Raw genomic sequence first — 22,751 nt, forward strand, 5'->3', positions numbered from 1 at the left:
AATAGTATAGATGGTACACCATGTGGCAAAAGGCCTGAGTATAAGAATGTAGTACCAGAGTTTGTACTGTACAAGAATTTGTGAAACACCGTTCAAGAGTGTAGAAAACACTGTGTTAAAACATCTATTAATAGCTGCTGGACCTATCGCCATAATTGCTGCAAACAAAATGGAAATCTGCCTCAAAGTCTGAAAATTCACTAGGTCTAGAAAGTGGATTTTCAAAACCTAAAAAAGGTAAAAATCATAAAATTAAAAAACAACTTGCAGACTTCTGGACAAAATGATAGGGTAGTTTACACTCTGATACAACTACTCTGCTCCATACACATGGAAATAATAGATAAAACATAAAAAGAAAAAAATCAATAAAACATGTCCAGGCTCCAAAACAAGGTAAATATCCCTACCAACCAGAAATAGAACAAAAGTACAAAGTGGTGAGCTACAGTCATGGACCTACTCCTAAAAGAAGGCTGAAAACCTTGTTATCTAGTGCCTGGAGCTATAGTGTGTACAAAGCTGAGAGCTTAGAAGGATAGTCTCACAACCAAGAACTGAAACAAGCCAAGCATCAGCTTCATGGCCATATTTGTAAGGGATTCTTTCAGACTGTGGTAGGGCAATGGAAAAGTGAACAAGGAAACAAAGGGACTATAAAAATGAATAATGAAATGAAAAACATGAAGCAGGATTTTAGAACAGAGTTAATGAGAATTTGTATTTGTCTGGGTCCAGTCAGGAGACAGAAACCACCCAATGATTTGAACAGAGAAAGTTTAGTATAATGAATCATTAGGGAATTGGAATAACAGGAAATGGCTAGTGAAAATTAAGAGAATAAAGATGCAGAGGTAGCAAATAAAAGTAGCAACCACTACCCCTGGGGTGAAATAGAGACCCAAGGAAAAGCCCTCATTCTTCTCCCCCAATCAAGGCTGACATTCAGGCCTCACTGCAAAGGGCATAGCTTTGCTTCACTGGATGGCAGAGAAGTTGCTGTGGTGCCTCACTGGTGGAGCTTGCTAAAAATCTGTCCTCTGGGTGCCAAGGGAGACCTTCCATAGAGAGGTACAGAGCTTCGGAACCCATGAGGTGCCTGGAAAAGCTACTGGGCACTGTTGGAACCAGGAGCTGAAGAGGTTGCCCTCTGCAGGAGTCAAGTGCAGTTCTGTTTGTAGAAGGGTGCAGGCAGAAGTGACCAGCTGAAACTCAGGCCTACGCTCTCTGGGCCCCATGGTTACACATCTTGCAGCCAAGCCGAGAGCTGGATAAAGCACTTAGGGGCCAAATACAGGAGAAAACTGCACCCTGCAGGCACCTAGCTCTGAAAAAAACTGTGCAAGCAGAACAGCAGAGAAAAGAACTCACCCTGCAGGAGCCTTCCCATTGAGCCACCAGATAGAGCAGGAAGAAAAATTCCCTCCTCCTGCAGTGTCTTTCCAGCACCCTCTACTGACAAGGCTTGATATCCTACCAGCTGTTAAAGGAGAAATATTTATCAGGCACAAGGGTGAATTTGGACCTGGGAGGCAATAAATCAATGATGAGGACAGAGGTAGTATTATGTTAAATAGGGAAAACAGCAAATATAAGGGCCTAGAGTTGGGGTCACAGTGACTAAGGAGGAGAGGGGTAAGCAGAGAGGTGTGTGAGATACTCAGGGAACAGATCACATAGCACCTTGTAGGCCATAGCAACAGTTTTGGATTCTACTTTTACTCTAACAGAAAGCCGTCAGGGCTTTTTAACCAGTGGCCCATGACCCACAAGGAATCTCTGGATAGAATTAAGAAGAAATTAACCTAATGGGAAAATATCACAACTTTTTTCTCATGTATCTTTGATAGAAATTTAATTTACTTTAATTATGAAATATACAACAAACTAAAATAGTATTACCAGTGCCTGTGATGTCACCAATGAAAATCACAGAAATTTTCATATCACATTGCAGTCATTACAGATATCTTAGAATATCATTATACTCATCACTATTAGATCTTGTTATTTCATGTGCTAATTATGAAGCACATCTATAACTATATCGCAACTCTGAATTTTTTGTTAAATATTTTAAATACTGTATTTTAGTATAATTGACTTTCTTTAAGAACTATGTGTTATTTAGTACATTATTATAAATTCTTCTGAGAAGCAGTCCATAGATTCCACCAGTCTTCCGAAGGGGTCCATGAGGCAAAGCAGGTTAAGGACAGTTGCATGAGAGAGTCTTATTCAGAAGAGCACATGAACTGATTTACTTAACGTGGCTGCTATGTGAAGAATGGTGTTTGGGAGCCAGAGTAGGATCAGGGAGAGCAGGGCAGAGAGGAGATGATGGTGGCTAAATAATGGACCTGATGGACCTGACTAAAGCTATCTAAGGAGAAATAAAATATAGATGGAGAAGCAACTAGGACAGGAGATTGAGACCCAGAATACTGCAAATTGTAAATTCATGCAGAAAAGCAACAGCCATCAAAGAAGCCTAAAAAAATGGCTGGAAAATAAAAGAAAAGCCAGGAGAGTGTGGTATCATAGAAGCTAAGAAAAGTGTTACGAAAAGAGAAAAAGATCATTTGTGTCAATTGCTGTAAAAACCAGATGAAATTAGAGATTTCTACTTCCAGCCAAGATAGGTTAACGGGGACTAGATTTACCTTCCTGCTTGAAACACCTAAGAAACTGAACAAAATATGAAACAGTTTTCTAACATTGAACTCCAGGCAGAACAAGACAACGATCCTTGAGGAAGGGGAAACAAATGAGATGAACCTTATCATTGACCCAGAATACTGCCTGGGTAGTTTTCAAGCCTCAGAGCTGGAAGGGGAAATCCAAGCACAGCCCAGGATGCCAAAGTAGGCAGAGTCTTCAGAGCAAAGAACTAGAGAGGAGAAAGCGTCTCGGAAAGAGAGAGTTCCAGAGATCTGCAAAGGTTCTCCCTCAAGTCTTCATCTGAGTACTGATCAGTGCATTTATTGAGAAAACTGCCAAAAGCAGAGGAAAGATCTACCAAAAAGGATATGAGGGAACAATCCTTGGAGCTCACACAGGGCCAGGAATAGTTTTTATTAAAGCTTATTAAACCAACCGGCATGAAGAATCTCTAAATTCATGGGGCATTGAGTTGAAAATTAAGAAAAGTATTACCTCAGGGGGGAAGAATAACCCCCAGACTAAACTCAACTTTGAGCCCAACTAACAAAGCCTAAAAGCAAATCTTAGAAGGATCAAACTCTTTCCAAGTAATTTAAATGTGTTCCAGAACAGGACTCAATAATATATATACATAAGAATTCAAAAATATCCAATGAGTAAAATTTACAATGTCTGGCATCCAATGAAAAATCACCAGGCAAGTTAAAAAGCAGGAATGAAGAGAAAATTCAACCAATAGAAATAGGCCCAGAAATGACACACCTGGTAGAATTAGTAGGAACACTAAACAGTTATTATAATTATAGTTCATATTTTCTCAAAGGAAAGGCGAGAGGGAACCAAAAAACATTTGAACAAATAAATGAAAAAAAACTTTCCAATTTGGTGAAAACTAAAAACTCGCAGAGCCAAGAAGCTCAATAAATTCCACATACAAGAAACATGAGGAACACTATGCCAAGGCACATCATAATCAAATTGCTTAAAACCAGTGATAAGGAGAAAAATTTTATAGCAGCCAGAGAAAATTGACACAATGTATATAAAGGAAAAACAATAAGAAATACCACAGACTTCTCATTAGAAACAATCCAAACCAGAAAACATTAGAACAATATCTTTAAAGGTACTGAAAGGAAAAACACTCAAATTAGAATGCTACATGCAGAAAAGCACCTTTCAAAAATGAAGGCAACATATAAAATTTTTTAGGGGAAAAAAGGCTAAAATAATTCATCACCAGCAGACCTACACTGCAAGAAATGTTAAAGGAAGTCCTTCAGGCAGAAGGAAAGTGATTCCAGATAGAAATCTGAATCTACACAAAGGAATGAAAAGTACCAAAAATAGTAAATAAATGGGTTAATATAAAAGAATGGTTTTTAAAATATATTTTAAAAATAATTTACCTTTTAAAGAAAAATATTGCATTACAGTGTGGGGTTTATAACACAAGTATAAGTAAAAATGTATAAAAACAGTAGCCAAAAGACTGGGAGTATTCTCAGGTTCTTAAATGTATTCTAAGGTTCTTAAATGGTATATAATATTACTTGAAGTTAGACTATGATGTTAATGGCAATCAAAGTGGATTTCAGAGCAAAAAACATTATCAGGGATAAAGAGGGTTATTTCATAATTACAAAATGATCCATTTATCAAGAACTAAAAAGAGGAATAGACAAATTCACAATTATATTCAGAGATATTCACCCTCTCTTAAATATTGATAGAATAAGTAGACAAAAAGTCAGCAGGGTTATAGATGACTTTAATAGCACTATCAACCAACTTGACCTAGAAGATTTTTATAGAAGACTCTCACTCTCAACAGAAGAATACAAATACTTTTCAAATTCACCTGAAACATTTGTCAGGATAGACCATATTCTGGGCCATAGCGTAAGTCTCAATAAAATTTTAAAAATTCAAGAAATGCAAAGTGTTATTACCTGACCAAAATAGAATTAAATCAGAAATCAAGAACAAAAAAATGGCCTGGGAAATCTTGAAATATTTAGAACCTAAATAACTCATTTCTAAATAATGCATGGATCAAAGAAGATACCACAAGAAAAATTCAAAAGTATTTTGACATGAATGAAAATGAAAATCAAACATAATCAAAATATGGGAGATGAAGCTTAAAGTGGTACTGAGAAAGAAATTTATACCACTAAGCATCTGTATTATATTAAAAAGAAAGATCTCAAATTAATAAACTGATAAACTTCCCCTTTAAGAAACTAGAAGAAAATAATTATAAAGAAGAAAAATCAATGAAATCCAAAGCCAGTTCTTTGAGAACATCAATAAACTGAAAAACCTATGGACTGACTGAGCAAGTAAAAAGTTGGAAGACACAAATTACCAATATCAAGAATGAGAGTGGTGACATCACTATGAATTCTACAGATATTAAAATAATAAGATAATCCTATGAAAACATTTATGCAAACAAATCCTACAATTCCAATGAAATGGGCAAATTCTTTGAAGTTCACAAACCACCAAAACCCACTCAAGAATAAATTAATAGCTTGAATAATCTTATATCTATTAAAAAGAAATAGAATATGTAGTTAAAACCTTTTCCGTAAAGAAAACTCCAGGCCAGGGTGGCTTTACAGGTGAATTCTACCAAACAGAAAATTGGAGAGGAAGGAGTTCCCATTCTAAGAAACCAACATTACTCTGATATCAAAATTAGACAAAGATACTATAAGAAAAGAAAAATATAGGCAAATATCCCTCTTGAATATAGATAGAAAAAGTTTTAACAAAATTTTAGCAAATCAAATCAACAATATATAAAAAGAATAATACATCATCAGCAAGTAGGATTTATTCAAGGAGTACAAGTTTGGTTTAACTTTCAGAAATTAATGTAATTTCCTTTATTTAAAAAAATTAAAAGAAAAAACTGTCTAATCATCTCAATCAATGCAGGAAGCTCCTTTGGAAAAATGCACTGTCCGTTCCTCATAACTCTCAGGAAGCTAGGAACTGAAAGAAATTTCCTCAACCTGATAAAAGGCATCAACAGAAAGTCTACAGCTAACTTCACAGTAGATGATGAAAAACTAAGATCAGGAACAAGGCAAGGATGTACACTCTCACCACTTCTATTCAGCGTTGTACTGGAAGTTCCAGCCTGTGCAGTAAGGCCAAAAAATAAAAGGCATCCCGATGAGAAAGAAAGATATAAAACTGTCTTTATTCACAGATAACATGATTATCTATGTAAACAATCCTATAGAATCCACAAAAAAACGTTCTAAAACTGATAATTGAGTTTAGCAAGGTTGCAAAATACATGATCCTTATACAAAAATCAATTCTAATTCTATATACTAAAAATGAAAAATAGGAAATTGAAATTTTAAAAATATCATTTACAATATCATCAAAAATATGAAATACTTGGGAATAAATTTGATAAAAGATTATAAGACCCACACACTGAAATATACAAAATATTACTAAAAAAAAATGAAAGGATACCTAAATAAATTAAGAGATACACTGTGTACATGAAGAAGAAGCTTCAATATTGTTAAGACGTCAGTGCAACTTTATTTGTAATAGCCCAAAACTGGGAATGACCCAAATTTGTGTCAACAGGTGAATGAATACATAAATTGTGTTATATCCATACAATGGAATACTACTCGGCAATAAAAATGAATGAAATGTTAATTCATGCAACAGCATGAAGAAATCTCAAAGTAATTATGTTGAGCAAAAGAAGCCAGATGAAAAAGAGTACATACTATATGATTCCATTTATATAAATTTCTAGAAAATGCAAAATAATTTATAGTGACAGAAAGCATATCCGTGGTTGTAGGAGAAGAGGACTGGCAGCTGAGAGGGGTGGGAGAGAGGGAGTACGGAAGGCAAGAGAAATCTTCTGGGGGTAATGGATATGTTCATTTTCTTGACTGTGGTGATGGTTTCCCAGGTGTGTAGTTATGTCTAAACTTATAAAATTGTACATTTTAAATATGTGCAGCTTGTATGAAAATTATAACTCAATAAAGCTCTAAAATATGTCAGAAGAAATTTTAAATTCTTTAGGAAAGTTTGTTTTTTAAAAACCCTTTTGTATCTCTTCACAAAATGCCTATAATTTTGTATATTTTTATATCAGATTCTCTTAAAGCATGCTATAACCTGTAGCGTATTTAGGTAGCACAGAGTCTTGAATGATTTTATTGAAATTTTTCATTTTGTTTTTGTCTTATTTCATTTTATCCTTTTCTATCTTGATAACATTATTTAAGTAATACCAATTTTTTAACCTGTTACTGTATATCTTTTCAGAGGCAAAAAGATAGATTATTCTTTAGGAGCAAGATAGCCCTTCTACATTGACTGGGTCTGTAATTTACTGGTTTTATATCCCGGAACACACTAAGCCTTAGTTTCATTATAAAATGAGGAAATTTTGTAAAGAATTTGACAAAAAAGAAAATCCATGCTCAGTGCTTGACAAAGAGTTGATACTGCAACTTTTTAAATTTCTGTATATTCTTTTGGACAGTCACCGAACTGAAAGTGAGGGTCTTTATGATGATGATCTTCAGAAAACTTCAGAAGGAAAGATAATAGATAGTCAAATTATTAAGTAACCCAGTGTAATTGTGGTTTAGCCGTCCTGAAAATAGACTTTAAAGGCTTTAGAATTTAAAAAGTTCTATTGTTCAAACAATAGAGTTTACATTGGAGTTGCCAGACTAAGATTAAAGTAAGAATTGTAAACTGTTTTATAGTCTTTCCTGAAGAATTCTCTGGTTATTAGGCACATAAATGTCATTACTTCAAGAATGAATGCCATGAAGAATTTTTAACATATGAAATGCCTAGTAGTTCTTGTTCTACTTTCCTATTCAAAATAATTACTCACCATGAAGCTATTCACAAGAGTTTTAAAGTTTCTGAAGTAAAGTCACTACATATTCCAGACAAGAGCAAGAAGAGCTCATTGTCATATTATGTGTCCTCTGATCTTCCTGACTGCTGCGTCACCATGTCACCCTCCAAGCAGCCCAGAAAGGGCTGGCAGATACTAGAACAGCTACTTGCATTGTGCTTTCTCTGTGTAAGACCTGGGATTTTGCATAAGATAATCCTTCCTCTGTAGTAATGACATCAGCAACAGCTAACATTTATTGGGTACTTGTTGATTGCAAATACTGAGTTAAGCTTAATTCTGAAAACAATCCTGTAATATAGGAACTGATATGCCCCTCAGAAAGATGAGGAAACTGAGGCTTGGTGAATTTAAGTAATATGCTCAGATATTACAGCATTTTACTTGTAAATAGGAACCCCAAAACAGTCTTTTAACCAACATATTAGAAAAATGTTTCTGTAGATAAGTCACAAAACTGGAAAACTTTCAAGCTTAAAATGCTAGTAAAACTTTTACCTTCTGTCTCTGCTTAGTGGCTATCTAGATTTTGTCCTACTCTAGAATATGACATTCCATCCATTTTAACAGGAGTAAAGAAAAATATACCCGTCATTTCTTCTGAGTCTTAGCTGTCAGAACATGTGGGTTAATTTGTACTTTTTTAATGATAGCAACTGAGTGAAATGCTAAAAGGTGATAAGTTGCACAAATAGTCACTTTTGGGTGAGATTATTTTATGTTTTGAGGTCATCATCAGTAATATGGGCAGTGAAATTTTTCTAAGAAAAATTCTGTTTTCTGCTCTGCCACCTATTATATTTTATATTTTACATTATAGGTCTATTTAAGATTGGCTAACTTCTCTAGGTTCCATTATGCTCTCAAACTGGGATTTTAACCAAGGTATTTTATTTATAGACAAATCTTCCTGAAGTTTCTCTACTAAAAATTTTTAAATTAAACAAGTCTGAATGGCCTTCGGTGGTTCTGGGGACATTGGCTTCTGTGCTAAATGGAACTGTTCATCCAGTATTTTCCATCATCTTTGCAAAAATGGTAACTGTAAGTAAAACTAATTTGCTAATATTTTTAACAATTTTAAACAAAGTGTAGCCTGAGAGAACAGATCTGTTATACTCTGACCCAGCAAGGGGAAAATTGGGACTTGTGGTGTATGATCCATGATAGGAAACTTCACTAATGTTCTCGGGATAAGCCAGCCTGTATCGTGAAGTGTTGGACTGGGCCTTATTGACTGGGCGATCAGTAAAGAAATTGCTCTGTTTTCTAATTTTGACTCCAGTGCTGTATCAGCATTCCAAAGCACTGAAGCAATAAAATAGGCAAATACGACTACTCTTCTTTCAACTAGTCTGAACAATGGCCGTTTTTTATTACCAGCCAGCTCAGGGAGAGGAAATAACGAGAGTTTGGGAATGTGCCGAGGGACCCAGGAGAGTTGATGGATTCAAGGATCTTACTAGAGCCATGTTAAGTCTTCAGTCTCCCGGATTTGCACGGCTACAGTTTGTCAATATAGATGTCAATATGTGTATAATTACTCATTCTAGGGACATGTATAAAAGTCTCATATTGCAGGAAATACTCTAAGTAGAGGAATATTAAGAAACCTGAGTTATTAGAAGTTATTAGAAATAATTCAAACTGGTGGTTTCTTTGAACATATTCTGTGATAATAATAGCAAATAGAAGACTCGTTTATCTGATCCCATACTTACATAGCTTAAATGAGAGAATTAACAGCAAATTATTTTTTTATCATATGTAATGAATGTAGAGGATAGAATAATGGTGCACTCTTTTTCACCAGAAATGTGTATTATAATCTTATTCTTATGTTCAAATTCATTCAAAAAATCCTGATGGATAGACATTTTAGTTTTTTCTCTTTCTTTTGTATTTTCCTCCAATCACCTGATTTAAAAAAATCTATTCCTTTTCAGATGTTTGAAAATGATGATAAAACCACATTAAAGCATGATGCAGAAATTTATTCCGTGATATTTGTCATTTTGGGTGTTGTTTGCTTTGTCAGTTATTTCATTCAGGTAAGCTTTTAATGAATTAAGTTTGAACATGATTACTTTTTTATGTCATCTTCTCTGTAAATAAGTAAATATACTAACTGTTACAAAGAACTAAGAAAGAGAATTCAGAATAAATGTAGATTCTTTTTGTTTTTCAGGGATTATTTTACGGCAGAGCAGGGGAAATTTTAACCATGAGATTAAGACATTTGGCGTTTAAGGCCATGTTGTATCAGGTCAGTGTTTTGTTGACTTTTTTCTTATTTTATTTAAAATGTGTTTTTAAATATTCTAGCTTTTGGTTTTTCTTCAAGTCAATTTCTTGACATAGTCTTTCCTTTGATCATTTGAAAGCATGCTTTTTGTGTTCCAAGCAGCATCTGATGTCAGAATTCTTATAGTATATTTTTCTAATAGATGCAAGTCCAAAATTATGTTCGAAAATACAACTTATGGAAAACAGGATTTAGAGTACACTCCTTGTTCCTTGCATTTATCTTGACAAATCTTTCTTTTAATATATAATGTAGTTCTCTGGGATTAGAATGGAAGACCATATTAAAACTGAACAGGAGACTTAAGAGCTACAGTATCTTGGAGAATATATTTTAAAAGGAGGAGTTAATTTTTCTAGTTCTCATCCATGTCCACAGCTTAAGTTTTTTCACTTCACACTTCTTAAAGCAGTCAATCTCTCTACCCTCATCAGAAAAGTCCTGAATTCAGATAACATCAGTCTAGCTGGCAGGTTGGGCTGCTGCACATAGATGATCAATCACACCTGTGAAATAACTAAAAATAAGTGGATCAAGTAGTAATCTTGAGAAGTGAGTCTTGGGGGCAAATGGCAGGAATGTCTCAGATTGGCCCCTCTAAAGTTCTTTCAGGAGGCTGAGGTGTATTGGGTTACCCTGAAAGCCAGTAATCATTTAGAGCCCTTCGCCACACTTTTCTGTCACCAGAGCTCACTGTGCAGAAGCAAATAGCTTCCTGCCAGGGTCGTTTCTTTTCAGAAATAGAGTTACTGTCACTCCTGCCGAGTCGTCAAAACCAGTTTTTACATCTTGTGACTTCTAGCAGTGGTGCTGGGAGGGCTTCCATGTAACAAAACTCCTGGGCCTTTGTGCTCTTAGGAAGCTACAAAATACAAAATGCCGCAAAGCAAGTGCAAGGTTTCCCATAGCAACTGGGTGCTCTGAAGCAGTTGGTGCCTAACACCCTCTGCTCAGACAGGTCCTGTCAGAGACAATTGGAGACACTCCTTAATCCAGAAAAACAAAAATCTACTTGAGGGATCTTAAAATAATTTAGTGCCTGTACATCCGCTCATGTTAAACCTGTACTTTTGTTTTCTTATTTAAGAACACTTTATCTTTTTACCTCAAATCTTTGATGAAATAAGGTGGGATTTTAATTAACTTAATTTTAATTAACTAACACTGTATTTTTGACAATTTCTGCTCATTTTTGTTTTTCTTTATGAATTTATGTTTTCCTGTGTTCGAGGAAATTTATTTTCAATTTCCAGAAATTTTTGAAAATGTCCTCTGAAGTCTGAATGTTTTAAACAAAAGAGTATAAATTTTAACTTTTCCAAACATTACTTTGAACTTCCTCTCTAGAGGTTCACAGCATGGTTTTGGTAGAGTCTCAAGGCCACGAGCCAGTTTAACCAGTGGATGTTGTTGATCTCATATCCTGATGGTTAATACTGGACTTTTAATCCCTTGCCTAGCATTAACCATATGAACCCAGGACAATAACATTCTTGGATAAAGTAGCTTCTGCCCATAAGAATGCACCAATCTAAAAGCCATAAACTCTAGTCCTTCAAAAAACATGCACATACAAAGATACACACAGATATTATTAAATTTCCCCACAAATTCAACTCAGCCCCTTTCAACTTGCATTTGCTTTCCCTCTTCATCATTTAGCAGTCTTTTTGCTTATCTTTGCCTTTTTAAATTGGAGGATAAGAAAGGAGTAGTATATTTGGCCTTTTCTTTATAAATATCTTCCCAATTTCACTTTCATCTATAGTAAGGGAAGCTCCTAATGTGCAGTTTTGCCTAACTCTTATTACATGGTTTTTGTCCTAAGATAAGACTTTTTAAGGCTTAGAAAGCATGCCGAGACTGGCAGTGCTTTCTATAACCATTTTGAAACCTCATTTGAGGTAGAGGTATTTATGGAATTAGGTGTGGTCTTTTTGTAGGTATAAAATCTATATTTTATTTGATTACTTGAGATCTTTCCAGTTGAAAAGAATATTCTAATTGTTACTGACTTCAATGGTTGTAAATAATTCATTGCTCATTGTGTTTCCAAGCTAAATTCATATTTCTTAATGATAACTATTGACCTATAGATCTGTTGGGTTATAGAACAGATATGAAGTTTATTTTTGCCCATTTCTCTCTAAATTAGATTGGCTAGGGCTTCTATGGGGGTCTCTAAATCATAAGATGATAGCATTAATGGTGATCACTGAAGGATATCAAAAAGCTGCTTCCAAAAGGATTTGAGGTAACAAGTTCTGAAGCAGGAGAAACAGGTAATGAAAATCAACTATAATGCTTCAGTTAGATGCGAGGCAGAACAGGATAGTTGATTAAAAACTCTGACATCTGATTGCCTAGGTTCAGATCCTGGCCTCAGTACTTGCCCTCTGTGTGGCCTTGGGCAAGTTACTTAATCTCTCATTGCCTCAGTTTTCTCGTTTATAAAATATGAATAATCATAGTATCTACCTCATAGAGTTGTGATGATTAAATGAGAAAATAAATACCAAGCACTTATCTAGTGTTATTGTATTTTTTTATTTCTAGTAGAATTATTGGGAGGAAGAAAATGGATTTACTAGTATCAAAAAACCTGATAGCCTTACTTACGATCATTTTACCATCAGGAAGAGAAGAAGCAAGCTAATTTTTACTCAACACCAGCTATGTTCCAGAAACTCTGCTAGGTGTTTTAGCATATATTGCCTATGCTGGAAGACAATCCCTAGAGTGTACAATTGCTGACTTGTTGAAAAGCAGTTTTGGATAACTTGCTGATTGAACGTCAGATAATGACTAAGACTAGTCACATATATATCCCATGCCTTTTGTGTTATAGCAAGTACTGTAGAATCAGGAATGTAATATTCAGAAATAAATTCTCTTTCTACATTTTTACTTTATATTGTATCTAAAAATTCTTTGTGCATTCCATGTCATGTTGAAATACAGAAATAATGAGAAAATATATATCATATCTTAATTTTTTTGAGTGTACAGTAAAAAACAAATAATGTCTTCTAGTTCTAGTGCTATAGTTATTATCATTGCTGATGTGTATTTACAATATATTTGGGCCTTGACTGGGGTTGTGTTTTCAAAGTGGCTGCTGTGTAGCACAGATCGTGATCTCTATAGCACGCCCTTTGGGCGTCTAGGACCTTAAACTCTTTAGGACACCTTCTCAATGTATTGGCTTACAGAATAGTGTTGTCTTGCTGGGGTTGTACTCACCGTGGTTCCTGCCATATTCCTCCACAGGAGCTTTCTTCTCACATCACTGGGAGATTAATGCACAGCCCTCTGTCTGTCATGCTTTTGTTTCCTTAGTTGGCAGAAACTAGTAACCTGGGCATTGGGACCCTGGCTGGGTTATAGTAAGCCAATAGTTTTTTTGCACTTCACTCACTAAAAATAATTCATTTTTCAGAGACAGTCTCCACATAGTTTTAATCCACAAGAGATATAAGTGGTTTGAGTGAGTGGGAGGAAACATTCCATAGCTAATAAAAGGAAATCAGAATTCCTTGGGTGGAGAAGTGCTGTCTCTATTTGCTGTTGAAAATGAAATTGGTTGTAACATTATGCTTTTATTGCTTGTGTTTTTGACCTGTCTTCTTCTTCAGATCGCATACTTCTTGGCTGCACGAGTTTTACGGCAGCCTTTCTGCATCTTTAGCTTCTCACAATGCCCAGTGTTTATAAGATATAGGGGGTAATATGAAGTGTCAGGGAAAATCTTGCCTATGTGGGTCCTAAAGAGAAGGAGATAGACTTTTTATCGTTAATCAGTTTAGGCAGAAAGGTTTGGAAATATTTGTAATTTGTGTTGTGCATTACCTTACTTTTTAAATAGAGTCTGCTCTCCACAAATTACTTGTGGAGTAAAATTACAAATTACTTGGTGGTTCAAAATAACCATTTTTAACACTGATTATTATACAATATTGTAGCATGGTAATGAGTTCAAGCTGTTGGGCTTAACTTCTTCAGTTTATACCTAAGTATAGATCTTTGTGAAGTAAAAAACAAAAATCGTTTGATCCATGGTATTTATAAGAATTAAGCACCTTTGAGTGAGGAGGCAGTAAATGCCTTCTGACTTACTACAGTAAAATCACAGGTCAGAGAAGAATCATTTTTGATAACTATATGTTAATTCCCTTTTTTCCCTAGGATATTTCCTGGTTTGATGATAAGGAAAACAGCACAGGAGCCTTGACAACAATATTAGCCATAGATATAGCACAAATTCAAGGAGTACGTATATTGCTTTTATTTTTAAATGGTGTATATATGTAGTGTGCATGCGTGCACATATACACATGTGTCTGTGCATCTATGTGAGCTATACTGAGATGATCCACATTATTAAGGAGACCAGGTAAGTCTCATGGCTAACAGGGAACTCTCAATGAAAGATGTAAGGAAGCCTTTCAGTTCTGGATATTTTTAACCAAAAATAAAGAAGATTTAACACATGTAATATGATAATCAGACAACTAAAGAAGATATTAAGAATGAGTTAGAGAAAAGAGCTCAGAATTAAATAGTAAGAAAGAAAAAGTAACAAAATGAAAACACACACGCAATTTAGAAGTTTTAATAAAAGAATAAAGTTAGTTTTTCCTTCACCCAGAAAATAAGATCTTATTTAATATAATGTCTATCAAGTTAGATTCATGTGTACATCTAGAAATGATTCTGTGTTAGTTGTTTTACAAATCAAGTTAAAGACATATGTGTAATCCTGACTGGTCATATTATGTGTAAGCAAAATGTTTGTGCACCATATTCAAAATCAATAATGGAATGACCAGCATAATGTATTTCAAAGTGATTCTTGAATAAGCATGGGGAGTAAGGTAGTATGGAAGAGATAAAGAATAATTTATTAATTTTCTTCCAATTATTTTAATAAAATTAATCTTTATTTACAAGTGATATTTCAACTATAATTGAGAAAAGGAGTGCAAAACAGATTTCCCACTTATAATTTAAAGGAGATAAATCTTTCAACCTCTTTGTTAAAATAATTTTATGGTGTAGAAGGAGCTCAAGAGGAAAGAGGGCATCATCTTTATCTCTTCCTGACTCTTTTTAATACTTTTGAAGGCAAGGCTCTAAATTTTATTAGATAATAATTAAATTTTAAAATAGGGCTGAGGAGCTTAATTTTACTGGCATAAAAAAAATGATGGATAGAATTTCACTTAATAGTCAAGTAATGAGCATAGCATTAATCTTTCATAGCACAATAGAATTACCTGAATGACAGCATCTGTGTTTAGGAATTCCAGGGTTCACTACTTTAGGCAGAAATATCAATCCCTGTAATTCCATTTGAATCCCCATTGCACAAAATTTGCTCTTTTTTTCTTTACTGTGTGAATGTTTTTCTAATACTGTACCTATCATTCAGATCTTTTAAAAATCCAGTGCAATAGGCATTCTTACTAGCAGCTGTATTTTATATGTGACATCTTTTCTTTTAGCAAGTATTTACTTCAACCAAAAGAACAAATTAGTACTGAAAGACCAACATTACTCTCCTTACGTTCATTTAATCGTTTCTAATAAATTTTGTTGTCTCTCATCGAGAGAAATTAATGAGAATATTTGTCAGCCTGATTCCTTATAAGCATCTGACTAATACCATTTGATCACTTGAAACTTTCTTGTTGCAGTTAGAAAATGTTACTCTCATAATAACTTCTGGGCAAGTCAAATTATTTTCATTGAATGAGAAGTAGTAGCTAAAGAATAAATAGTGGGAATACTGATGGCAGATTTTAAAGTTGCTGACTTTAAAAAGCAGAACAACCAAAGAAGGATTCAAGAGTGAGACTGTGTCTACTAGCATGTAATTCACATAAACCCTTGCTTTGCCATATAAAGGTAGATTCATATCTAACTTGAATGGATACTCTTTCGATAGGAAGACTTATTTACCAGTCTTATTTGTTCACTCTTTTTTTTCTCACAAAGACACACCACAGTAGAGATGCAGCAGGAAATATTAATTTGGGGTCATATTTCCTATCATATCAACTTAAGACATATTCCATCTTAGTTTTTTCATCATGTAATTTCAGTTACATTTTATTTTGTCCAATGTGTTAGGGTGAATGGCCATAAAATAGCTCCTTAATAACAATAAACATTATTTTGAAACCTTTACTAGTGACCGAAAATATATGCCTCTGGCCATTTTTAGAAGCTCTGATACTTTGCGAGTCATGAGAAAAATATGTTAGTGAAATAAAGTCATAGGACAACGTGATTCCTGAAATAATTGATTGAATACAACCAATTTAACTGGTATTGTTTCAGCCCATGCTAATGGCTTATTGCCAGTACATCTGTCAACAGACTATTTTCTGTGTAATATGTAGTTTTATTAAAGCTATAAAGCCATTTTAGATTTTTTGGAATACTAGACTCCACAAAATTGCTAGGTATTGTTTCTGTATATTTTAGCAATCCCTTTTCATCAACCAAAGTCTTACCTCATTTTTGTCCACAAGAAAGTATGTTATTGATGCCATAGTGTACACTTGATATACCACTCACAGACACAATGTTAGTTTTAAGAATTCTTCTCATCAGAACTATAATTGTATTGCCCCAAGAAATCATAAAATTTCTTGATTACTTCCAAGAGCCTAATGAATTGATTAGGTAAAACTAGGATATGGACAATGTTGACCTTAGTTCTTTATTTTTTTTTTAAGTTGCTGAATTTTGCTTGTTTATAATATACTTTATTTTTAAAATATTATTGATTAATCATATAGAGAGTAGTAAACACTTGTAACATTTCTAAGGGGTTATACTTTTTAATTGCTTCATTCAATTTTTTTTGTTATTACAGTAACATTGGTTTATTACATTGTATAAATTTCAGGTGTACATCGTTATACTTCTATTTGTGCATAGATTACATTATGTCCACCTCCCAAGACTAATCACCACACACATGTACCTAATCATCTCTTTTGCCCTCCTCCCTCCCCCCTTCCACTCTGGTAACCACCAATCCAATCTCTGTCTTGATGTGTTTGTTTGTTGCTGTTGTTGTTGTTTTTGTGAGGAACACCAGCCCTGAGCTAATATCTGATGCCAATCTTCCTGTTTTTTGCTAAAGAAGACTGGCCCTGGGCTAACATCCGTGCCTATCTTCCTGTACTTTATATGGGACGCCGCCACAGCATGGCCTAACAAGCGGTGCGTCAGTGCGTGCCCAGGATCCGAACCGGCGAACCCCAGGCCACCACTGCGGAGCACACACACTTAACTACTTACACCACCTGCCGGCCCCGTTTGTTGTTGTTTTTGTCTTCTACTTATGAGTGACATCATACGATATTTGACCTTCTCCCTCTGACTTATTTCACTTAGCATAATACCCTCAATATCCATCCATGTTGTCACAAATTGCAGGATTTCATCGTTTCTTATGGCTGAGTAGTATTCCATTGTGTATATATACCACATCTTCTTCATTCATTCATCTCTTGATGGGCACCTAGGTTGTTTCCAAGTCTTGGCTATTGTAAATAATGCTGCAATGAACACAGGTGTGCATGTATCTTTATGCATTGGTGTTTTCGTGTTCTTTGGATAAATACTCAGCAGTGGAATACCTGGATGGTATGGTAGTTCTATCCTTAATTTTTTGAGGAATCTCCATACTGTTTTCCATAGTGGCTGCACCAGTTTGCACTCCCACCAGCGATGTATGAGAGTTCCCGTCTCTCCACTTCCTCTCCAACACATGTTGTTTCCTGTCTTGTTAATTATAGCAATTTTGAGGGGCATGAGGTGGTATCTTATTGTAGTTTTGATTTGCATTTCCCTGATAGTTAATGATGTTGAACATCTTTTCATGTGCCTGTTGGCCATCTGTATATCTTCTTTGGAGAAATGTCTATTCAGGTCTTTTGCCCATTTTTTAATTGGGTTCTTAGTTTTTTTGTTGTTGAGATGCATCAGTTCTTTGTATATTTTGGAGATTAAGTCCTTATCAGATGTATGGTTTGCAGATATCTTCTCCCAATTGTTAGGTTGTCTTTTCGTTTTGTTGATGGTTTCCTTTGCTGTGCAGAAGCTTTTTAGTTTGACGTAGTCCCATTTGTTTATTTTTTCTATTGTTTCTCTTGCCCGGTCAGACATGGTGCTTGAAAATATTTTGCTAAGACTGATGTCGAAAAGCGTACTTCCTATGTTTTCTTCTATAGGTTTCATGGTTTCAGGTCTTACATGCAAGTCTTTAATCCATTTTGAGTTAATTTTTGTGTATGGTGTAAGATAGCGGTCTACTTTCATTTTTTTGCATGTGGTTGTCCGGTTTTCCCAACACCGTTTGTTAAAAAGACTTTTCTTTCTCCATTGTATGTTCTTGGCTCCTTTGTCGAAGATTAGCTGTCCATAGATGTGTGGGTTTATTTCTGGGCTCTCTATTCTGTTCCATTGATCTGTGTGTCTGTTTTTGTGCCAGTACCATGCTGTTTTGGTTACTATAGCTTTGTAGTATATTTTGAAATCAGGGAATGTGATACCTCCAGCTTTGTTCTTTTTTCTCAGGATTGCTATGGCTATTCGGGGTCTTTTGTTGTTCCATATAAATTTTAGGATTCTTTGTTCTATTTCTGTGAAAAATGTTGTTGGACCTTTGATAGGGATTGCATTGAATCTATAGATTGCTTTAGGAAGCATGGAGATCTTAATTATGTTAATTCTTCCAATCCAAGAGCATGGAATATCTTTCCATTTCTTTGTGTCTTCTTCAATTTCTTTCAGCAATGTTTTATAGTTTTCAGTGTACAGATCTTTCACCTCTTGGGTTAAGTTTATTCTGAAGTATTTTATTCCTTTTGTTGCAATTGTAAATGGGATTGTTTTCTTAATTTCTCTTTCTGCTGCTTCGTTGTTAGTGTATAGAAATGCAACTGATTTTTGTATGTTGATTTTGTATCCTGCAACTTTACCATATTCATTTATTACTTCTAAAAGTTTTTGGTGGATTCTTTAGGGTTTTCTATATATAAAGTCATGTCATCTGCAAATAGTGGCAGTTTCACTTCTTCCTTTCCAATTTGGATCCCTTTTATTTCTTTTTCTTGCCTGATTGCTCTGGCTAGGACTTCCAGTACTATGTTAAATAGGAGTGGTGAGAGTGGGCATCCTTGTCTGGTTCCTGTTCTTAGAGGGATAGCTTTCAGTTTTTCACCATTGAGGACGATATTGGCTGTGGGCTTGTCATATATGGCCTTTATTATGTTGAGGTACTTTCCTTCTATCCCCATTTTATTCAGAGTTTTTATCGTAGGTGGATGCTATATCTTGTCAAATGCTTTCTCTGCATCTATTGAGATGATCATGTGATTTTTATTCTTCATTTTATTAATGTGGTATATCATGTTGATTGATTTGTGGATGTTGAACCATCCCTGCAACCCTGGAATAAAGCCCACCTGATCGTGGTGTATAATCTTTTTAATGTATTGTTGTCTGCGATTTGCTAGTATTTTGTCGAGGATTTTTCCATCTACGTTCATCAGTGATATTGGCCTGTAATTTTCTTTTTTTATGTTGTCCTTGTCTGGTTTTGGTATCAGGGTAATGTTGGCTTCATAGAATGAGTTAGGGAGCTTCCCATCCTCTTCAATTTTTTGGAAGAGTTTGAGAAGGATAGGTATTATGTCTTTTTTGGATGTTTGGTAGAATTCACCAGGGAAGCCGTCTGGTCCTGGACTTTTTATTTTGGGGGAGGTTTTTGATTACTGTTTCAGTCTCCTTACTGGTGATTGGTCTACTCAAATTCTCTATTTCTTCTTGATTCAATTTTGGAGGGTTGTATGATTCTAAGAATTGATCCATTTCTTCTAGATTATCCAATTTGTTGGCATATAGCTTTTCATAGTATTCTCTTATAATCTTGTATTTCTGAGGTGTCTGTTGTAATTTCTCCTCTTTCATTTCTGATTTTACTTATTTGAGCCTTCTCTCTTTTTTTCTCGGTGAATCTAGCTAAAGGTTTGTCAATTTTGTTTATCTTTTCTAGAACAAGCTCTTGGTTTTATTAATTATTTCTGTTCTTTTTTTAGTCTTTATTTCATTTATTTCTACTCTGATTTTTATTATTTCCCTCCTTCTACTGATTTTGGTCTTTGTTTGTTCTTCTTTTTTCCAGTTCCTTTAGGTACACTGTTACATTGTTTGCGACTTTTCTTGTTTGTTGAGATAGGCCTGTATTGCTATAAACTTCCCTCTTAGAACTACTTTTGCTGTAACCCATAAATTCTGGCATGTCATATTTTCATTTTCATTTGTCTCCAGGTATTTTTTGATTTCTCCTTTGATTTCTTCATTGACCCAGTCGTTGGTCAGTAGCATTTTGTTTAATCTCCACATATTTGTGGCTTTTCTGATTTTCTTCCTGTAGTTGATTTCTAGTTTCATACTGTTGTGGTCAGAAAAGATGCTTGGTATTATTTCAACCTTCTTAAATTTATGGAGACTTATTTTGTGGCCTGATATCTGATCAATCCTGGAGAATGTTCCATGTGCATTTGAAGAGAATGTGTACTCTTCGGTTTGGGGATGGAATGTTCTGTATATATATATACTAGGGCCATCTATTCTAGTGTGTCATTTAAGGCCAATGTTTCCTTATTGATCTTCTGTTTGGATGATCTATCCACTGGTCTAAGTGGAGTGTTAAAGTCCCCTACTATTATTGTGTTACTGTCTATTTCTCCTTTTATGTCTGTTAAGAATTGCTTTATATATTTAGGTGCTCCTATGTTGGAGCATAGATATTTACAAGTGTTATATCCTCTTGTTGAATTGTTCTCTTGATCATTATGTAGTGGCCTTTTTTGTCTCTTGTTACAGTTTTTGTTTTAAAGTCTGTTTTGTCTGATGTGAGTATTGCTACCCCAGCTTTCTTTTCATTGCCATTTGCATGGATTATCTTTTTCCATCCCTTCGCTTTCAGTTTGTAAGTGTCTTTAGGTTGAATTGTGTCTCTTATATGCAGCATATATATGGGTCTTGTTTTTTATCCAGTCAGCCACCCTATGCCTTTTAATGGGAGCATTTAGTCCATTGACATTTAAAGTAGCTGTTGATAAGTATGTACTTACTTCCATTTAACTTGTTTTTCTCGGTGTTTTAGTAGTTCTTCTCCGTTTCTTTCTTCTTCGCTTGCTCTCTTCCCTTGTGGTTTCATGGCTTTCTTTAGTACTATGTTTGGGTTCCATTCTCTTAGTTTTTTCTGTGTTATAGGTTTCTGGTTTGTGATTACCATGGGGTTCGTATACAGTAACCTATGTATATAGCAATCTATATTAAGTTGATGGTCTCTTTAGTTTGACCTCTGTCTGAAAGCTCTACTCTTTAACACCCCTCCTCCCACATTTTATGTTGTTGATATCATATCTAACCTCTTTTTTGTGCATTTGTATCTGTAACCCTCTTATCATGGAAATAGATAATTTTTCCTATTTGTGGTCTTCTCTTTCCCCCTTAAATAAGTCCTTTTAGCATTTCTTGTAGAACTGGTTTCTTGGTAACAAACTCCTTTAATTTTTGCTTGTCTGGGAAACTTTTTATCTCTCCTTCTATTTTGAATGATAACCGGGCCAGGTAGAGTATTCTTGACTGTATGTTTTTTCCTTTTAGCACTTTAAATATGTCATGCCACTCTCTTCTAGCCTGTAAGGTTTCTGCTGAGAAGTCAGCTGATAGCCTTATGGGGTTTCCTTTGTATGTAACTTGTTGTCTTTCTCTTGTGGCTTTTAGGATTTCTCTTTATCTTTAATTCTGGACATTTTGATTATGATGTGTCTTGGTGTGGGCCTCTTTGGGTTTATCTTGTTTGGTGCTCTCTGTGCTTCCTGTACCTGGATGTCTGTTTCCTTCCTTAGGTCAGGGAATTTTTCAGCTATTATTTCTTCAAATAGATTCTCTGCCCCTTTGTCTCACTCTTCTCCTTCTGGGACACCTATAACACAGATGTTAGTGTGCTTGATGTTGTCCCAGAGGTCCCTTAGACTATCTTCACTCTTTTTAATTCTTTTTTCTTTTCTCTGTTCAGCTTGGGTGATTTCTTCTAGTCTTCCGTCCAGCTCTCTGATCCGTTCTTCTGTATCCTTTATTCTGTTTTTGAGTCCCTCTAGTGAATTTTTCATTTCCAGTGTTGTATTCTTCATTTCTGATTGGTTCTTTTTTATATCTTCCGTTTCTTTGTTGACATTGTCACTGAGTTCATCCATTCTTCTCCCAAAATCAGTGAGCATCCTTAACACGCTTTGTTTGAACTCTCTGTCGGGTAGGTCACTCATTTCTGTTTCATTTAGTTCCTTTTCTGGGGTTTTGTCCTGTTCCCTTACTTGAACATATTCTTTTGCCTCCTCATTTTGCCTCTTTTCCTGTGCTTGTGTATAAGTATTAGGTAGGTCAGCTACGTCTCCTGATCTTGAAGAGGTGACCTTATATAAGTGATGCTTTATGAGGCCTTGCAGTGTGCTTCCCTCTCGTCACCAGTTCCAAATGTTCCAGGAGTGATCCCTGAGTGGGCTACGTGTGTCCTTCTGTTGTGGTGGGGTTGCTCTTCCCGTAGGTGCCCAGGGAGGCTGAGCTGTCCCCCTGGCTGACTGGTTGTAATGCTCAGCTGCGTGTAGTTGTTGTGGGCCCTTCAGTCTCCTTATCACGTGTGGGGAGCCCCAGCACAGTTGGCTGCAAGGTCTAATAGCACATTCCTGTTGCAAGTCTTCTATTAAGTGAGTAGGAGCCCAGTGTGGCTGGTTGTTAGGCTCAGGGGCATACAAT

General features: G+C 35.2%; 1 protein-coding gene across 1 annotated transcript in view; it reads left to right on the forward strand.

Annotated features, from left to right (window-relative positions):
* Positions 1 to 22,751, forward strand: part of ABCB5 (ATP binding cassette subfamily B member 5) — a 120,870-nt gene that overhangs the window by 62,039 nt on the left and 36,080 nt on the right. The window contains exons 17-20 of the mRNA XM_058526863.1: positions 8,501 to 8,644; positions 9,547 to 9,651; positions 9,789 to 9,866; positions 14,091 to 14,174. Coding sequence (XP_058382846.1) covers positions 8,501 to 8,644; positions 9,547 to 9,651; positions 9,789 to 9,866; positions 14,091 to 14,174 — 411 coding nt within the window. The remainder of the gene's footprint in view (positions 1 to 8,500; positions 8,645 to 9,546; positions 9,652 to 9,788; positions 9,867 to 14,090; positions 14,175 to 22,751) is intronic.

This window comes from Diceros bicornis, chromosome 3, assembly GCF_020826845.1.
Source record: "Diceros bicornis minor isolate mBicDic1 chromosome 3, mDicBic1.mat.cur, whole genome shotgun sequence".
In the NCBI taxonomy this organism is placed as follows: domain Eukaryota; kingdom Metazoa; phylum Chordata; class Mammalia; order Perissodactyla; family Rhinocerotidae; genus Diceros; species Diceros bicornis.